At 45.1% G+C, this 20,253-nt stretch overlaps 1 protein-coding gene across 1 annotated transcript in view; it reads left to right on the top strand.

Moving 5' to 3' along the window:
• Positions 1 to 1,868: 1,868 nt before the first annotated feature.
• Positions 1,869 to 20,253, top strand: part of LOC132397215 (glycogen [starch] synthase, muscle-like) — a 124,930-nt gene continuing 106,545 nt past the window's right edge. Inside the window, exon 1 of the mRNA XM_059975665.1 lies at positions 1,869 to 2,535. Within this exon, the coding sequence (XP_059831648.1) occupies positions 2,424 to 2,535 (112 nt within the window). The 5' untranslated portion in view covers positions 1,869 to 2,423. The remainder of the gene's footprint in view (positions 2,536 to 20,253) is intronic.

The following is a 20,253-nucleotide window of genomic DNA, read 5'->3' as shown; positions in this document are numbered from 1 at the left end:
ATAGTGTCATTATGATCACTGGATGCAACATGTTTCCCTACACAAACATCTGTCACCTGCCCTGTCTCATTCCCAAATAGGAGATCTAGTATTGCACTCTCTCTAGTTGGGACTTCCATTTACTAATTAAGATAACTTTCCTGAACATATCTGGCAAACTCTTTCCCATCTATCCCTTTTCCAGTATGGGAGACCCAGTCAATATGTGGAAAGTAAAAATCACCTACTATAACAACCTTAGGTTTCTTGCAGCAGCCTATGATCTTTCTACAAATTTGTGTCTTGAAATCCCATGGACTGTTGGGTGGTCTATAATATAAACCCATGAAAATGGTCATCTCTTTTTTATTCCTCATATCTACCTTATAGCCTCAGTAGATGACCTCCAGTCTGCCTTTTCTAGGCACTCTGACTCATAATGCCACTGCTCCCTCTTTAATCCTTTCCACCTATCATGACTAAAACAACAGGACATTGAGCTACCAGGCCTGCCCTCCTGTAACCAACTCTCACTAATGTCAACATTGCCATAATTCCCTTGCCTAGTTAGACCAAATGTCGAAGTGGAGTACCATGTATGGCCGTTGTTGCACGCAAACAGCTACTGGGAGCCATGGGTGAGAGGTCAGTGTCTGTTGGGGACCAAAGGTGAGACAGCTGCCCTGGAATGAACATGGTGCTACCTGTCTCGTGACACCTCTAATTTTGCATTCTTCTATTGAATCTCCTTGCATTCTCCTATGTTCTTGGGAATAAAGACTGAACCTATTTAACCTTTTTCTATAACTCAGGTCTTGAAATCCTGGCAACATCATTGTAAATTTTCTCTACATTCTTTAAATATTATTGATATATTTCCTGTAGGGACTGTGAGTGACAAGAACTGTACACAATACTCCAAATTAGGCCTCAGTAATCTAGATAATTTGCAATACATATATCACAAACAGTGGAGGTCTCAATACAGATCCTTGTGAAATGCCACTTGTCAGAGACCTATAGCTGGAATAAATCCTATAGACTACTACACTGTGCTCTTCTCTGGCCAGGCGAGTTCTGAATCCAAACAATAAACTCACCATGGATCCATGCATCTTCATTTTCTGCACAAACCCCTCATGAAGGACTTTTATCAAACACCTTACTAAATTACACATATGTAACATCCACAACTCTACCTCCTCAAAAACCTCAATCAGGTTAGTAAGTTATGACTTGCCCTGCACAAAGCCATGATGACCATCCTTAATTAGGCCATGGTTGTCCATATGTTCATAAGTCCTATCCCTTAGAATCTTCCCTGCCATTGAGCTGAGTGCAATGGCCTATAGTTTCCAGAATTATCCTTATTTCACCTTTTGAATAAAGGAACATTTGCTACTCACCAGTCCTCCACAAGGAAATATTGGTTTAGGAACTAACAGGTTTTTTTTTTGCCTTAGTAGGAGAGAGCCCTGGAGTCATATGCACCATAATGTTTTTAAGAACCCTCTACCCCCTCTATTTCAGAATTTCCTATCAAATTAGTACACTCCAGACTGATCCCCTGATCCTCTATGTCCTTCTCCTTGGAAAGTATTAATTCGAAGTACTCATTTAGGACCTCACCCACATCCTCTGCCATGAAGTCCATTATCAGTGCATGCCTCCCCCCCTTCCCTAGTTATCATAATGTCATAGAGTGCTACAACACAGAAATAGGCCTTGTGGCCCATCTAGTCCATGCTGACCTAATCCACCTAGTCCCATCTACACCGGGACCATATGTCTCCATACTCCTCCTATCCAAACCTTTGAAATTGAATCCACATCTACCACTTTCATTGACAGTTCATTTTTAAATCAAAAAGAACTTTATTCATAATAAAAAATATTCCCGTGTATAAACTGTGCAAAGCCTTTTCATTCTTTACTTTCATAGTCAATGCTTTTAGTGTTGTTCTATTACATTCCAACACATCAAGAACACTGGTGCCACTCATAAGACCCTCTAGGGTAGTATCACACAACCGGGCCCTCCCCCTGCAGTCGCAGAAGAACCCAGTGCTGTGGTCCTTCCCCGTCGAGCCCTTGCTGTGGCTGCACCAAGCTTCCGCACGTACTCCTACAGACGGCAGCCTACGGACATCTCGAGATTATTCAACTCTACCTGGATGAAACACAACCAGTTGCGCAACAACTGAACGTTTCCTTCCCGGTTCATTTGCGAGGTGGATTCGGCGGATCCTGGAAACCGCCTCCCCCTGCTGGAGCCGGTCCTGTCCCGCAGAAGCGCGCCCCTGGAGCCCGGTGGCGTTGCTGCATGCCCTGGCCGCCACTGACTCCGTGCCGCTGCTCATTGCCCATGCTCGGTTCCAAGTTGGGCGCGATCAGTTCCGATGCTGCGCTGCCGTCGGGTTTTTCCCTCCTGAGATCTCGGCAGCATGTCGTTCCTGAGTAACTCGCCGTCGTATGGTTCGCTTTCCGGCTTTGAGGACGATCTCCCAGCCGATAACCTTTTCCTGTTCGAGATCGCCTGGGAGGTGGCGAATAAAGGTAAGGCGACGGAACGCAACAGGAATAGGTGGTGAAGGTTCCGGCTGACCGGCAGCAGGATCAGCCGAGGCTGGCAGACTCTCAGCCTCTGGCTGGGAGGAAGCTTTAAAAGAGCTGTCACCTACCAGAACCTCTTCAGCCTTCCTACAATGCAACAACGCGAACCATCAGATTTGAATATTTAATTACTTATATCACTACCGTTTAAAATGCCATGTTGCAGCAAAGCCAAGATTTACACACGTACATTTTATGCTCATTGTGCTCTACAAACATTCAGAAATAGCGTCTTTAGTCCTTTATTTTGCATACGCCGGAGAAGAAAATAAATGGCAAGGACAGGAAAAGGTCATAGCTTCTGTCTGAACAGACTTCTGGTAAATGTCTGAAGGAATCTATGAGAGATGCTCAAGTTTCCTGTTCGGGACTTACTGCCTGGCCAGCAATTAATAGTATCAAAGCTTATTCTATTTTACATTTTGTTGACTAACTTTCAAATAATCTTAGTTATTTTACATAAATAGAATTGTTGTCGTTTTTAAATCTACTTTCTACTTCTGGTATACTGAAGTGTTTTTGAAAACTACAGAAGCAGATCCAGCCTGGTTGAGTCCTTGCTAATATCTAAGGGCATCCCAAATGGGGATAGGTCACCTCTTTGTTGCGGCCTGACGTTGTTGTACGGAATTATACTTTTTAATCAGTATCACTATTTCTGGTTGTGTTTAATCCCCATCCACAGGACAAACTAACCAGGGGTAGGGCAACTGAGACTGCACTTAGAGTATTGTGTTCCATTCTGGTCACCTCATTTTAGGAAGGATGTGGAAGCTATGGAGAGGGTGCAGAGGAGATTTACCAGGATGTCGTCTGATTGGAGAACAAGTCATATGAGGCAAGGTTAGCAGAGCTGGGACTTTTCTCTTGGGAGCGTAGACTGAGAGGGGACTTGATAGGGGTTTACAAGATTAGGAGAGGCATTGATAGGGTGGATAGTCAGTATCTGTTTCCCAGGGCAACAATAGCAAACACCAGAGGGCATATGTACAAAATTAAGAGAGGGAAGTTTAGGGGAGACATCAGGGGTAAGTTTTTTATACAGAGGGTTGTGAGTGCCTGGAATGACTTGTCAGGGATGGTGGTGGAGGCTAAAACATTAGGGGTATTTAAGAGCCTCTTGGACAGGCACATGGAAGAAAGAAAAATGGATGGTTATTGGGTAGTGTGGGTTTAGTACTTTTACTTAAGGATTATATGGGTTGGCACAACATGGAGGGCTGAAGGGCCTGTACTGTGCTGTAGTGTTCTATAGTTCTATGGTTAACACACACAAGATGCTGGATGAACTCAGCAAGCCAGGCAGCATCTAAGGGAAAAAAGTACAGTTGAAGTTTCATCATTAAAAATTGACTGTACTCTTTTCCATAGACACAGCCTGACCTGCTGAGTTCCTCCAGCATTTTGTGGGTGTTGCTTGGATTTCCAGCATCTGCAGATTCTCTCCTGTTTGTAACTGGAGGCAGGTGCAGGGTGACTCTCAGGAAGGTGTGGTCCTAACGATGAGGTTCAGTCAAAGGCCTTTTCTGACTTTTTAAAATGCTTCTTATAACCAGAAGCATTTAAAATTAGTTGATATTTAAGTAGTTGATCAATGTTCTTAAAAATACTAAGTATTCAATTAAGAATGACAAAACCTGTTGCTGTCTGTTTGAATTGAATTTTCCAACTTCTGGTAATTCCCTCCCTCTCCCTTCCCCCATCCCACTTTCACTCTGCCTCCTCTTCCAGCTGCCTATCACCTCTCTCATGATTCTGCCTTCTTCTACTACCCATAGTGCTTTCCCCTTACATTCCTCCTTCACCTCTCCAGCCTATCCCCTCCCTGCTTCCCGTCCCCCACCCCTTGATCTTTCCTCTGATTGGTTTTTCAGCTGGCAATTTCTTTATAGGGCCCCTGTCCCCTCCTTTTTCAGTCCTGACGAAGGGTCTCGGTCCGAAACCTTAACTGTTCATTTCAACGGATGCTGCCCGACCTGCTGAGTTCCTCCAGCGTGTTGTATGTGCTGTCTGTTTGTTTGTTTTCCCTGTGACCGTGTGGGTTTCCTCCAGGTGCCCTGGTTTCCTCTCACAGTCCAAAGACGGACTGGTTGGTAGGTTAATCAGGGATTGTTGGGCAGTATGGCTCAAAGGGCCGAATGACCCATTTAGCTCTGTATCTCAATAAATAAACAAAGAAAAAGAAAAATGGAGACCTTTTCCCTACAGGTGCCTTTTTAATCAGCATCAGCTGAGTTGTGCCAAGCTACATGCATCTGTCATGGGTGATATAAAGCTGAGGGCTGAGCCATTTAACTCTTCTACATTCAACACTGAGCCCAGAGCGGAAACTTGGTTGTCACAGTGTCACGGCAGGTCTGCAGTGAACGTCAAGCATCCATCCATTCTAGTCCAATTTAAAAAAAATTAGATTAAAAATCTAATCTGATTTTTATATAAAGTGGGTGCTTGTGCTGGTGAGCTGTAATTTACAGTGCCCAGCTAACCTACCAGCCCTTGTGTCTGTGGGATGTGAGAGGAAGAACACCGAGCAGGAATCCACACACTCACCTAGAGGACATTCAGGCATCACACAGACTGCACTGGAGCTGTGAAACAGCGGCTTCACTTGACTTACGCAGATCTCCATGCTGCCTTCCAATAAGTCTGACTTCCAGCATGTTCCTAACCTCTGCATTGGAGTGCATAGGTGCGGAAGGCAGGAGCAGCTGACGGGCAGTACTCCAGCGCACAGTCAGTGTGATCAAATCCGTTATCATTGATGTTATTGACCATAACCTCACTGTCAGTCTGGTTTCAGACCCCACTTTATTTTTTTTACTCAGAGATACAGCCCCGTTTTTGGCCCTTCTGGCCCAGCAAGGCCGCACCACCTGATTACACCCATGTAAACAATTAACCTGCTGACCCGTACGTCTTTGAGACATGGGAGGAAACCCACACGATCACGGGGAGAACACACAGGCTCCGTACAGAGCTGAATCTGATTCATTAGCACTGTAACAGTGTTGTGCACACTCGAACACTATTGTTCTCATGAGAACTTTGGTCCAATTGGACCAGAGCACTGAATCTAATGATCTGATATCAAGTTAACATTTATTTGTGTGGCAGCAAGAACCCTAATAAAGTTGGAGTGATTGGGAATGGGGGTGAAATCTCTCCTCTCCCTGTAACCATTGCCAGAGGTAAAGAGTATTGTTCGTAAGTATGGAGTTGTGAATATTGCTGGCAAGGCCGGTGAGGTCATTAATATGCATATCAGGTCATGGCAGTCGAGGCCTGGAATCCAGGGAACTCTGGGTCGGGGGGCTGTTTTCAGGACTGGATCAGCGTAGTGTGAGGGTGGCACACACGAGAAATTCAGCAGGTCAGGCAGCAGCTAGAGAAGAGAATAACCAGCCAACCCAGCCCTTCATCAGGACTTGGGGTCTCCGCCCCAAAACTTTGACACTTCATTCCTTTCCATAGATGCTGCCTGACCTGTTGAGCTCCTCCAGCATTTTGTGTGTGTGTGTGTGTGTGAGTGAGAGAGACTCTGCACTTCCAGCATCTGCAGAACCTCTTCAGTTTCTGCTTTCTTATGGATCCTTTCTCTCATTTGGAATTGTCCCAACCTCTTCCTGGCATTTTGCCCTGTTGATAGTTCAGGAACCAAATGGAGCAGAGCTGTGAATGTCAGTATTTACTTACATAATCCCATGGCCAGAAAGGTTGCTTCTATTTATAAAACAATGTATTCATTTTTAAAAATTCAGATACAATACTTCAAAGCATTTCCCCTTAAATGACTGAAACCAGGTGATGTATCAAATGAGCTATAAAGTATCTCTCTTGTCACTGACAAATGCTCAGTTCCCTCCTCAACCTGAGCTCAGTCTGGCTAAGGCAGCCGTACAGTGTCATGGTGCAGCTCTCTGCCATAGCTTTCACCAGATTGTGGATAATAAAATGTCATCATAAACTGTGAGCATGATATGTTCCTTAATTAGCTGAGCTACCTCACTGGAACAAGAACTGAGGATTGAAACTGGGACCTTCTAGATCTGTGCAGAGCAATTCTGTATTGATTAGTGCTTTTGCCAATTGAACTTAATTCATTAATTTATTCATTCAGACTGAAGTCACTTATCTGAGAGTACAGAGCGTTATGGTATTCGCACAATCATCTTCAAGAATAATCCAGCACCCGAGGAAGAAGACAAAAATTGCAAATGAGAAATGCGGTTTGTGACATTGATGGAACGTCATTTTCAGATTAATTTATCATATGTACATTAAAAACATGGTGAAATGCATAGTTTGTGATAACAACCAGCGCAGCCTAAAGGTGGGCTGGGGGCAGACCCCCGAGTGTCATAGCACCAACACAGTGTGCCCATCATGTTGAGCAGGACGACACAAGAAACAACAGCAGAGCAAGCTGCTTTCTCACCCTTCCACCCATTCACACATATAGACAGGCCTCCAGGCCTCTGACCAACTGTCCTTGGCCCTGGGCTCTCGGACTTCTAGACTTTGTATCTCCAAACACCAAATTAGCATCTCTCTCATCCAAGAAACGGTCAACGGGCTCACTCAGGAGCTTGAACTGGGTTTTGCTGATAATTTTCTACAGTATTTTACTTAACTACCTATCATCACCTGATGAATGGTCTCAGTCCGAAATGCTGACTGTTTATTTCGCTCCATAGATGCTGCCTGACCTGCTTGTAGTTAAGCGCCGTCATTTAAATGGTTGTACACATCTGTTGAATAAAAGCCGTTGCTTATTTCAGATAACAATTGATTTGGGCTTTGGGTTTAGTTAGCAAATCCAGGAGAGGAAGTCCGGGAGATGCAGGATTCCGGGAAAGAATTGGGCAGTGAGTTCAGCTTCTATATGGAGTGAGAAACTGCAATGACTTTGACTTGCTGCAAGGTAATGATTCCTATCTCAGTGTTCCCTTCCTTATACTAGAAATTACTGACTCATGCTGGGTCGCCAACATTATCCCGAGATCACTTGGGATGAATGAATAAGTGATTACAAGTTTGCTATTTAAAGATTCACAGATGGTAGTGCAAGGGAAAACTGAAGGAGATGAGTAGTTTGATAGGTTTCAGTTCCTGCAGTTATAATATTGCATAGTAGGATGTGCTTAGGTTGGAGAATAGTAACACCAAACTTGCCACTTGAAGCTACTACATTCCAATTCCCTAAATTTGGTGAGGTTGTCAGGCTTCCTCAGGATCAGCATTTGCTGCTGGTCATATGACGCATACATTTAGCGGGGGATGATTGTGCTATTTTGTAACTGGAGTACATTTGCAGCTGGGATTAACTTTGAATTCATCTAAATATAGGTCAGTCACTTGGGCCAAGACTTCACGTATACAATTTCAAAATTCTCTTAACACGAATATAAATCTATATATGATTTTTTTTTAAAAAACACCTTTTTAGCATTAAATAAAGCTTTCAGTATTTTGGCAACCGTTTATTGATCGGTGATAGAAAGTGGATGAGTAGAAAGCATTGAATATTAAAGTAAGAGCTCAAACTTGGGAAAGTCTTGTCCCACATTTCACAGCAGATTTCTGTGCAGGGGTTGAGGAAAGAGTCTCAAGAGGAGACTCAAAATTTCCCTCCTCGCTCTCACTTTGATGCAGCCTGTAGCCACGGGTGGCTCCACCCCACCACCTTCCCCATGACAAAATGTGGTAAATGCAAAGCAAAAATGAATAGTAAGTGGAAAGGTGTCCCCAAAACAGGTGGGAAAAATAGGCTTGTTGGAATTCAACGCATATATTCCAAATCTATTGATACTTTGCTGATATTTTATTTATATTATAAATCGTAAAGCAACGTGATACATTATTAATCAGAAAACTAGAGTGTCAGTATTTGAACTGGTTTTTTAAAATTATTAATCACAAGGGTATTGGGAAATTTAAATCTATTTTAGAGCTGAGTGGTGTTTTCCTGCAATTGAAAAGAGGGAAGGAGATGTAAATGGTGTCACGTACACGCCTTTTTTTGTGTGTATTGTATCGATACAGTGAACTTAATGCTGCAAAAGTCTTCAAGTAGTTTCGAAGCGGAGGGAATGAAATCAGAAAGGAAATTTTAAAAATGAAGAAGAAAGAACATAGATGACTCAAAAAAAGTGTTCGGGACCTTTGACCTGCTCAGTGTGTGGAAGTGGAAGGGCTGAATGAGAGAAATAAAATAAGGAACTGCACTCCCACAAATATCTAATCAGCCAATCTGGTGTCAGCAACTCAATGCATAGCAGCATGCAGACATGGTCAAGTGGTTCAGTTGTTGTTCAGACCAGGCATCAGAATGGGAAAGAAATGCAATGGAAGTGTCTTTGACCATGAAATGATTGATGGTGCCAGATGGGATGGTTTGAGTATCTCAGAAACTTTTGATCTCCTGGGATTTTCATGCGCACCAGTCTCCAGAGTTTACAGAGAATGGTGCAAAAACAAAAAACTGGTTCAAGACTGGTTCAAGCTGACAGGAAGACGACAGTAACTCAAATAAGCACACATCACAACAGTGGTGTGCAGAAGAGCCCCTCTCAATGCACAACATGTCGAGCTTTGAAGAGAATGGGCTACGGCAGTAGAAAACCTCGAACATGCACTCTGTGCCGACTTTATTAGGTACAGGAGGTACCTGGTAAAGTGGCTAATGAGTGTATGTTCATGGAGGAATATTAGGAAGTGGGACACAAGAGTACATTTGACAGAATAAAGGAGGTAGATTAGGTTAAGAAGGCATATAGAATTCTTTCGATTGTTGGCTAAGCCCAACAATATAGGAGCACAGTGGCTGTCTTCACTGGTTAGGCCACAGCTGGAGTACCATCGATGGTTCTAGGCACAGCTGTCCAGGCTGATGTCATCGCATCTGAGCTGCTGTAGATTTTACAGGATATTGCTGGGTCTGGATAAGTTTAGTTTTTGGAATATTTTTGAATGACTATGGTAGTTTTCTTTGAAACATGACACTGTGGAGTTTAAAATTAAATGAGGGCTGCATGGACAGGTTTGGAAGCATGTCTTTCCCTTAGTCAAACTCATAAATAAATAAGAGGCAGCAAACATAGTAGTTGAAGAACTTCTTTTCTCAAGATCAGAGGCAGAAACCCTCCTCATATTTATTAACACGAATGAGTATTTGAAGTGCTATTACCCACAAAGTTGTGGAGTAAGAACTGGGAAGTGAGGTTCTGTGGATGATTTTTTTTGACTGGCATGATACAGTGACACAAAATGGCCTCTTTTTTTGCCATAGATTTCTAGCAGTCCAACCTGTTACTACCCTGTCTTACCTGTATACTGGAAAAATCAGTTCTGTGGAGAAAGGAAATAGCTTTTTCCATTCACTGAGTGAGACGTGTGTAATTTAAACATGTGAACAATGTTGGAAATGTTCAGCCAGACAGGCAGTGTTTAGGGATTGAGGAAAAACAAAGTTAATGGCCCAGATGTAGGCAGTTCCAGTGAGAACTGTCCATTTTCACCCCTGTTAGTGCCAGCAAGTCCAGGGTGTTACCTGTGTGGGGTCAGATATGAAAATCCTGGCCTTGCTGTTCAGCTGTGCATTGCTAGTGTCCAAGTGGCTGCTCATGTTGTCTACACTGGGTGTCAGCATTGCTGGGAGCCACTGGCATTTGCCCTGGGAGTCGGCTCTTGGATCCTGCAGCTGTTGAGCTCGGCTGAAAGGTTGCTGATCTGTACACTAGCTCACCTCATGACCTATTCAGCGGTTCCAGAATTCCGTTCTCTGTACGTTTCCAGCATCCCAGTGTAGGTGCATGTGACCGTTGTGCTCATCATAGTCACGCTGCTGTTAGATCACTTTTAAACCGTCGGTGCTGCTCTGGGTAAATAGAGCAAATATGCATTCCTGGTCCTGTTCTATCTATAACATCTACTCTAATCGAATGTACGAAAAATAAATAACAATAATATCCATCTTAATCCTCTCCAACCACTAGCCAATACACGCTGTAGCATCTCATCAGTTTTGGACTGGTCAGTTTTATACTCTTGAGTATCCAGTCTCTGTGCAGGAGCCTGAAGACTCACACTCAATGTTCCAGGAACATTTTCTTCCCTTCTGCCATCAGATTTGCGAATGGTCCATGCACACCACCTCATTATTCCTTTTGGGTACTATTTATTTATTGTATTTTTAACGTATTATGTCTTCAACTGTACTGCTGCCACAAGAACAACACACTTCATAGCATATCTTACTGCCTGTAACACTGCGGGGCAGCAATGAAGGTCCTCCATCTCTGTCTGTACATACAGTCACACGCAGATACAGAACGTTTCTTCATTGCTGCTTCCGTAACAATTTTTTTTCCCAGTCTGGGTTGTTAGCCCTGGGGTGAACCCCTGAACCTGGAAGACTGGAGGACTGATTTTAGTCTGGCCTCTACCCTTTGACCTGTTTGGTCATGGGTGACACTAGCAAGAGTCAAAGCACAAGGACCTGACTCCAGCCAGCACAGCTCTCTGAGTTATTGAGACACATTACCCTACTGGGTTCCTCCTGGAGGTTCATAACCTATGTCCGGGGTAATAATCCTGGTTCGGATGGGGAGTGGGGGGTGGTTCAGACGGGGAGTGGGGGGGATGGTTCAGACGGGGAGTGGGGGGGGGTTCAGATGGGGAGTGGGGGGTGGTTCAGACGGGGAGTGGGGGGATGGTTCAGACGGGGAGTGGGGGGTGGTTCAGATGGGGAGTGGGGATGGTTCAGACGGGGAGTGGGGGGGGTTCAGATGGGGGGTGGTTCACATGGGGAGTGGGGATGGTTCAGACGGGGAGAGCGGGGGTTCAGATGGGGAGTGGGGATGGTTCAGACGGGGAGTGGGGAGGGCGGTTCCGACAGGGAGTGGGGGTTGTTCAGACGGGGAGTGGGGGGTGATGGTTCAGATGGGGAGTGGGGGGTGGTTCACTCGGGGAGTGGGGGGTGGTTCAGACAGGGAATTGGGGGGATGGTTCAGACGGGGAGTGGGGGGGATGGTTCAGACGGGGAGTGGGGGGGGCGGTTCAGACGGGAAGTTGGGGGAAATGGTTCAGACGGGGAGTGGGGGGGATGGTTCAGACGGGGAGTGGGGGGGCAGTTCAGACGGGGAGTGGGGGGCGGTTCAGATGGGGAGTGGGGGGCGGTTCAGACAGGGAATTGGGGGGATGGTTCAGACGGGGTGTGGGGGGGATGGTTCAGACGGGGAGTGGGGAGGGCGGTTCCGACAGGGAGTGGGGGCGGTTCAGACAGGGAGTTGGGGGGGATGGTTCAGATGGGGAGTGGGGGGTGGTTCAGACGGGGAGTGGGGAGGGCGGTTCAGTGGGGGAGTGGGGGGGCGGTTCAGACGGGGAATTGGGATGGTTCAGACGGGGAGTGGGGAGGGCGGTTCAGATGGGGAATTGGGGGGATGGTTCAGACGGGGAGTGGTGGGGATGGTTCTGACGGGGAGTGGGGGCGGTTCAGACAGGGTGTTGGGGGGGATGGTTCAGATGGGGAGTGGGGGGTGGTTCAGACGGGGAGTGGGGAGGGCGGTTCAGTGGGGGAGTGGGGGGGCGGTTCAGACGGGGAATTGGGATGGTTCAGATGGGGAGTGGGGAGGGCGGTTCAGATGGGGAATTGGGGGGTTGGTTCAGACGGGGAGTGGTGGGGATGGTTCTGACGGGGAGTGGGGAGGGCGGTTCAGACGGGGAGTGGGGGGGTTCAGATGGGGAGTTGGGGGGATGGTTCAGACGGGGAGTGGGGAGGGCGGTTCCGACGGAGTGGGGGCGGTTCAGACGGGGTGTGGGGGGTGATGGTTCAGTCGGGAAGTGGGGGATGGTTCAGTCGGGGAGTGGGGGGTGGTTCAGACGGGGAGTGGGAGGGGTGGTTCAGACGGGGAGTTGGGGGGGATGGTTCAGACGGGGAGTGGGGGGGCGGTTCAGACGGGGAGTGGTGGGGATGGTTCAGATGGGGAGTGGGGAGAGCGGTTCCGACAGGGAGTGGGGGCGGTTCAGACGGGGAGTTGGGGGGGATGGTTCAGACGGGGAGTGGGGGGTGATGGTTCAGACAGGAGTGGGGAACACTGGGCCAGGCTGTGTGGGGAATGTTCCAGTAGTTGTCAATAATAGTGGTTAAAAGTTCCCAAATGTTTTTGAGTTACCGCCTCCTTGGCTCCCAGACGATACCTCCAGGCTGTTACTCTCTCTTTCCAGCCATTACTTAAAAACTAAAGAATTTTGATTTAGAAGACTATAAGATATAGGAGCAGAATTTGTCCATTTGGCACATCGAGTCTGCTCCACTATTCAATGATAGCTGATCCTTTTCGCCCCCTCCTCTGCCCCACTCCCCGGCCTTCTCCCTGTAACATTGTCTAATCAAGAACCGATCAAGCTCTGCCTTAAATACACCCAACGACCTGGCCTCCACAGCTGCCTGTGGCAACAAATCCCACAAATTCACCACCCTCTGGTGAAAGAAAATTCTCCGCATCTCTGTTTTAAATGGAAGCCCCTCTATCCTGAGGCAATGCCCTCTTGTGCTACACTTCCCCACCATGGGAAACATCCTTTCCACATTTGAAAGGTTTCATTGAGATCTCCCCTTGTCCTTCTAAAATCCAGCGAGTACAGACCCAGATCCATCAAATGTTCCTCATATGATAACCCTTTCATTCCCGGAATCATCCTTGTGAACCCTCTCCAATGCCAGCACATTTTTCTTAGATGAGGAGCCCAACACTGTTCTCAATACTCTAGGTGAGGCCTCAGCAGTGCCTTATAGAGCCTCAGCATCACGTACCTGTTTGTGTTCTAGACCTCTTGATATGAATGCTAATATTGCATTTACCTTCTTCACCAACAACATTACCTGCAAGTTAACCTTTAGGGTGATCTGCACAAGTGATCGCAAATTCCTTTGCATCTCAGATTTTTGGATTTTCTCCCTGTTCAGAAAATAGTCTGCAGATTTATTTCTACTACTAAAGTGCATGACCATGTATTTTCCAACATTTTATTTCATTTGCCACTTTCTTGCCCATTCTCCTAATCTGTCTAATTCCTTCTGCAGCCTACCAGTTTCCTCAACACAACCTACCCCTCCACCAATGTTTGTATCATCTCCAAACTGGGGAATAAAGCCATCTATTCCATTTTATTTATATATATATGTGTGTATTTTTTTAATAGCATAAGAAGAAGTGTTCCGAAGACTTGAGCATATAGATATTCAGAAAGAGGATGTGCTGGAGCTTTTGGAAAGCATCAAGTTGGATAAGTCACTGGGACTGGATGGGATGTACACCAGGCTACTGTGGGAGGTGAGGGAGGAGATTGCTGAACCTCTGGCGATGATCTTTGAGGACAGGAGAGGTTCCAGAGGATTGGAGGATTGCGGATGTTGTTGCCTTATTTGAGAAAGGGAGTAGAGATAGCCCAAGAAATTATAGACCAGTGAGTCTTACTTCAGTGGTTGGTAAGTTGATGGAAAAAATCCTGAGAGGCAGGATTTATGAACATTTGGAGAGACATAATATGATTAGGAATAGTCAGCATGGCTTTGTCAAAGACAAGTCATGCCTTATGAGCCTGATTGAATTTTTTGAGGATGCGACTAAACACATTGATGAAGGAAAAGCAGTAGATGTAGTGTATATGGATTTCACCAAGGCATTTGACAAGGTACCCCATGCAAGGCTTATAGAGAAAGTCAGGAGGCATGGGATCCAAGGGGACATTGCTTTGTGGATCCAGAACTAGCTTGCTCACAAAAGGCAAAAAATGGTTGTAGACGGGTCATATTCTGCATGGAGGTCAGTCACCAGTGGAGTACCCCAGGGATCTGTTCTGTGACCCCCCCCTACTCCTCGTGATTTTTATAAATGACCTGGATGAGGAAGTGGGGGGATGGGTTAGGAAGTTTGCTGATGACACAAAGGTTGGAGGTGTTGTGGATAGTGGAGGGCTGTCAAAGGTTACAGCGGGATATTGATAGGATGTAAAACTTGGCTGAGAAGTGGCCAATGGAGTTTGACCCAGATAAGTGTGAGGTGGTTCATCTTGGCAAGTCAAATATGAAGGCAGAATATAGTATTAACGGTAAGACTCTTGACAGTGTGGAGGATCAGAGGGGGTCAGAGTCCATTGGACATTCAAAGCAGCTGCGCAGGTTGACTCTGGTTAAGAAGGCATACGGTGCATTGGCCTTCATCAATCGTGTGATTAAGTTTAGGAGCCGAGAAGTAATGTTGCAGGTTCAATTTCGGTCGGCTTACTACAGGAAGGATGTGGAAACCATAGAAAGGGTGCAGAGGAGATTTACAAGAGTGTTGCCTAGTTTGGGGAGCATTCCTTATGAGAATATAATGAGTGAACTTGGCCTTTTCTCCTTGGAGCGATGGAGGATGAGAGATGACCTAATAGAGGTGTATAAGATGTTGAGAGGCATTGATCATTTAGATAGTCAGAGGCTTTTTCCCAGGGCTGAAATGGCTAACACAAGAGGGCACAGTTTTAAGGTGCTTGGAAGTAGGTACAGGGGTAAGTTTTTCTACGCAGAGAGTGGTGAGCGTGTGGAATGTGGCGGATACGATAGGGTCTTTTTAGAGACTCCTTGATAAGTACATAGAGCTTGGAAAAATAGAGGGTTATGGGTAACCCTAGGTAATTTCTAAGGTAAGGACATGTTTGGCATAGCATAGTGGGCCGAAGGGCCTGTATTGCACTTAGACTTTCTATGTTTCTATATCCACTCTCGTTTCTCTTTTATTTTTTACATACTTGAGAAAGCTTTTTCTATCCAACTTGATATTATTTACTAGCTTGCTTTCATATTTCATCTTTTCCCTCCTGATGATTCTTTTAGTTGCTCTCTATAGGGTTTTAAAAGCATTCCAATCCTCTGCCTTCTCAGTAATTTTTGCTTTGTTGTATGCCCGCATATTTGCTTTTACATTTGTTTTGACTTCCCTTGTCAGCCACGGGTATACTATTTTGCCATTTGAGAGTTTCTTCAGTTTTGGAATACATCTATCCTGCATCTTCCTAATTTTTCCTGGAAACTTATGCCATCGCTGCTGTGCTGTCATCCCTGTCAGCATCTCCCTCCAATTTACTTTGGCCAATCCCTCTCTCATTCCCTCACTCCAATGAAACACTGCTACATCAGACTTTACTTTCTCCCTATCAAATTTCAAGTTGAAAATCATATTGTGATCACTGCCTCCGAAGGGTTCCTTTACCTTAAGCTCCCTAATCAACTCCGGTTCATTATATAACACCCAATCCAGTATATCTGATCCCCTACATGAGAAAATCTGCAGATGCTGGAAATTCAAGCAACACATACAAAATGCTGGTGGAACACAGCAGGCCAGGCAGCATCTATAGGGAGAAGTACAGTCGGCATTTCAGGCCTTTCCTGCAGTCCTGACGAAGGGTCTTGGCCCAAAACGCCGACAGTGTTTCTTCCTATAGATGCTGCCTGGCCTGCTGTGTTCCACCAGCATTTTGTGTGTGTTATCTGATCCCCTAGTAGGCTCAACGATGAACTGTTCTAAAAAGCCATCTCATAGGCATTCATCAAACTCACTCGGGACCCATTTCCAACCTGATTTTCACAATCGACCTGCATGTTAAAATCTCCCATGATATCATGACATTGCCCTTTTGACATGTCTTTTCTATTTCGTGTTGTAATCTGTGTTTCACATCCCAGCTACTGTTGAAAGGCCTGTATACAACTGTGATCAGGCTCCTTCTACCCTTGCAGTTTCTTAACTCAACTCACAAGGATGCAGCAGCTTCCAATCCTATGTCAGATTTGATGTCAGTGTTTACCAGTAGAGCCACACCACCTTCCTCTGCTGACCTTCCCATCCCTCTGATACAACATGTAACCTTGGACAATCAGCTCCCAGCTACAACAGTCCTTCAGCCGTAGTTCAGAGATTGGTCACAACATCATACCTAACGATCTGTAATAGTGCAGCAAGATCATCCACCTTATTTCTTATACTCTGTGCATTGAGAGATAACATTTTGAGTGCTATATTTGCTACCCCTTTTGATTCTGCATCCCTAATGCACTGATACTCACCCTGCTGGCTGCAGTTATGTCCTATCATCTGCCTGCTCCTCCTGACAGCCTGACTGCACAATATCTTTGCTTATTTACCATCCGTCCTATCCTGGGTCCCTTCACTCTGGTTCTCACCCCATTGCCAAATTAGTTTAAACCCTCCCCAGCAGCTCTAACAAAACTGCCCATGAGAATACTGGTTCCCCTCCGGTTCAGGTGCAACATGTCACTTTTCAACTGGTCAAACCTTCCCCAGAAGAGATGCCAATGATCCAAGAATCTGAAGCCCTGCCCCCTGCACCAGCTTCTCAGCCTTGCATTAATTTGCCAATCTTTCTGTTTCTACTCTCAATGGTATGTGGCACAGGCAGCAATCCAGAAATTACTACCCGGGAGGTCCTGCTTCTTAGCTTTCTACCTAGCTCACTAAATTCTCTTTTCAGAACCTCTTCGTTTTTCCTTCCTCTGACATTGGTATCAATATGTACCAAGAGATCTGGCTGCTCTCCTTCACTCTCCAAAATGTCGTGGATGCGATCTAAGACATTCCTAACCCTGGTACCTGGGAGGCAACATACCGTCTGGGTGTCCTGTTCACATCCAAAGAATCTCCTGTCTATTCCACTGACTAATGAGTCCCCTATCATTACCACTCCCCTCTACTCCCTCTTCCCTTCTGCACCACGGACCTGTGCTCAGTGCTAGCAGCCTGGTCTCTTATGACATTCCCCTGGAAGGTCATCCCCCACAACAGAATCTAAAGCAGTATACTAACTTTTGAGGGGAATGGCCACAGGGGTGCTTTGTGCTAACTTCCTATTCACATTTCCATTTCACAATCAGAAATCAGGTTTATTATCACCAGCATGTGTCATGAAATTTGTTATCTTAGCAACAGCAGTTCAATGCAATACATAATATAGAAGAAAGATCAATAAATCAATCAATCAATCTATATATATATGTATATAGAATAGATTAAAAATCATGCAGGAACTAATAAATATATATTAAAAAAGTGAAGTAGTGTTCTTGGGTTCAATGCCCATTTAGGAATTTGGAAGTGAATTGCTGAGTGTGTGCCTTCAGGCTTCTGTACCTCCTACCTGATGGTAACAGTGAGAAAAGGGCACGCCCTGGGTGCCGGAGGTCCTTAATAATGGACCTGCCTTTCTGAGACACCACTCCTCGAAGATGTCCTGGGTACTTTATAGGCTAGTAGCCAAGCTGGAGCCGACTAAATTTATGACCCTCTGCAGCTTCTTTCTGTCCTGTGCAGTAGCCCCACATACCAGCCAGTGATGCAGCCTGACAGAATGCTCTCCATGGTACAACTATAGATTGTTCTTGTTGACATACCAAATCTCTTCAAACTCCTAATGAAGTACAGTCGTTGTCTTGCCTTCTTTATAACTACATCAATATGTTGGGACCAGGTTAGGTCCTCAGAGATCTTGTCTTGAAGCTGCTCACTCTCTCCACTTCTGATCCCTCTATGAGGATTGGTATGTGTTCCTTTGTCATAGCTTTCCTGAAGTCCACAATCAGTCCTTTGGTTTTACTGACATTGTGCCAGGTTGTTGCTGCGACTCCACTCCACTAGTTGGTATATCTCACATCTGTACGCCCTCTCATCTCCATCTGAGATTCTACCAACAATGGTTGTATCATCAGCAAATTTAAAGATGGTATTTGAGCTATGTCTAGCCACACAGTCATGGGCATAGAGAGAGTAGAGCAGTGGGCTAAGCACACACCCCTGAGGTATATCAGTGTTAATTGTCAGTGAAGAGGAGGTATTATCACCAATCCGCACAGATTGTGGTCTTCCGGTTAGGAAGTCAAGGATCCAATTGCAGAGGGATGTACAGAGGACCAGGTTCTGTAACTTCTCAATCAGGATTGTGGGAATGATGGTGTTAAATGCTGAGCTATAGTCGATGAACAGCATACTGATATAGGTGCTTGTGTTGTCCAGCTGGCCTAAGGCTGCGTGAAGAGCCATTGAGATCGTGTCTGCCATTGATCTATGGGTACAGGTTCTTGCTGAGGCTGGAGTTCGGTCCAGACCAATCTCTCAAAGCATTTCATCACTGTAGATGTGAGTGAAACTGGGTGATTGTAGCTCACTTTGTTCTTCTTAGGCACTGGTATTTTTTTGAAGCAAGTGGGAATTTCCACTTGTAGCAGTGAGAGGTTAAAAATGTCCTTGAATACTTCCGCCAGTTGGTTGGCACAAGTTTTCAGAGCCTTACCAGGTACTCTATTGGGACCTTCTGTCTTGTGAGAGTTCATCCTCTTTAAAGACAACCTAACATCAATCTCTGAGACAGGGTCACTGGATACTCTTGACAGTCACCTAGCTGCTCGCCTCCTGCAAGTTTGGGGTGACTACTTGCCTGTAACTGTGATCAAATATCTCCTCTCTTTCCCATACAAGCCGAAGGTCATCGAACTGCTGCTCCGGATCCCTAACATGGTCTCCAAGGAGCTGCAGCCAGATGCACTTAATGCAGATGTAGTTCCCTGGGAGACTCTGGGTCTCCCAGGACTCCAACATCTGGCATGAAGAACACACAGCAGCCATTTACTACACTAAGTACAGCAAGGGACAAATATGATGCACAGTGAAAGAAAGTAGGAACAAAGTAGTGAGAAATAATTGCCAAAATAATTCGGATCTATTTAAAGCTACAAATAAAAACAATTAATTACAGTAAAAACAATTTTTATCAACAATTTTAGAGTGTGTATTAGTAATCCAACCATTCACTGCCTCATTGCTTTTCACCTTTCAATGAGATGGATGGGCTTGGTGCAGTGATATCAGCTTCTCAATATCAGGCTCAACGTCACTCTGAAGGAGTCGCAGATCCCCACGTTCAGTATATTCCTTTGCTTTGAAAGAAGTTGGGCAACAGTACTGAAGCCACGCTCCTCTAAATATGATGTTGGAAAGGCGACAAAGAACATCTTGTCCATTTTCCACAGTGCTGGATAACATTCAGAGATTTCTTTCCTGCAAACAAAAGTCTTGATATGACTTTTTAAACTCTGACTTCAGCTCAAAGTCATTTTGTAGCAAAATCAGTTCTTCATCTATCCTTCCTGTTAATTCCTCATTACAAATGTTCAGGAATGGATGTATTACCCAATATGAAATTTGGATTGAGAGAAGATCCTGAAATCTCTCTTAACGAGTCTTTATACACCTCCCCTAGGTGGGCACAGTAAACTTAAAGATCATCATCTGGTATTCTTTCTTTCCCTTCCAACTCCGAGAGGTTTGGAAATCGGAAAAAGGTTGCAAGGCCAATCTTGCACTTAAAAAGAGACAGAAATATGGGGACAATTAATTTGACTTTGATAAAATTCACATCGTTTCCTTGCAACTGAAAAGTGATTTCACTGAACTTTGAAAATAATTCTGACAAATAAACAATGTCATGCCTAATATTCTTGAGTTAAGTTAATTATTAAATGAAGCATTCATTTCTTAAAATAATTTTATCAGAGTTTCAAAAAGTGTATAAAAGTGTCTCAGGCAGTTTCCTTTTGAGAACCACCTG

Source organism: Hypanus sabinus, chromosome 7, assembly GCF_030144855.1.
Source record: "Hypanus sabinus isolate sHypSab1 chromosome 7, sHypSab1.hap1, whole genome shotgun sequence".
Classification (NCBI taxonomy): Eukaryota; Metazoa; Chordata; class Chondrichthyes; order Myliobatiformes; family Dasyatidae; genus Hypanus; species Hypanus sabinus.
This window is presented reverse-complemented; position numbering and strand designations above follow the sequence as displayed.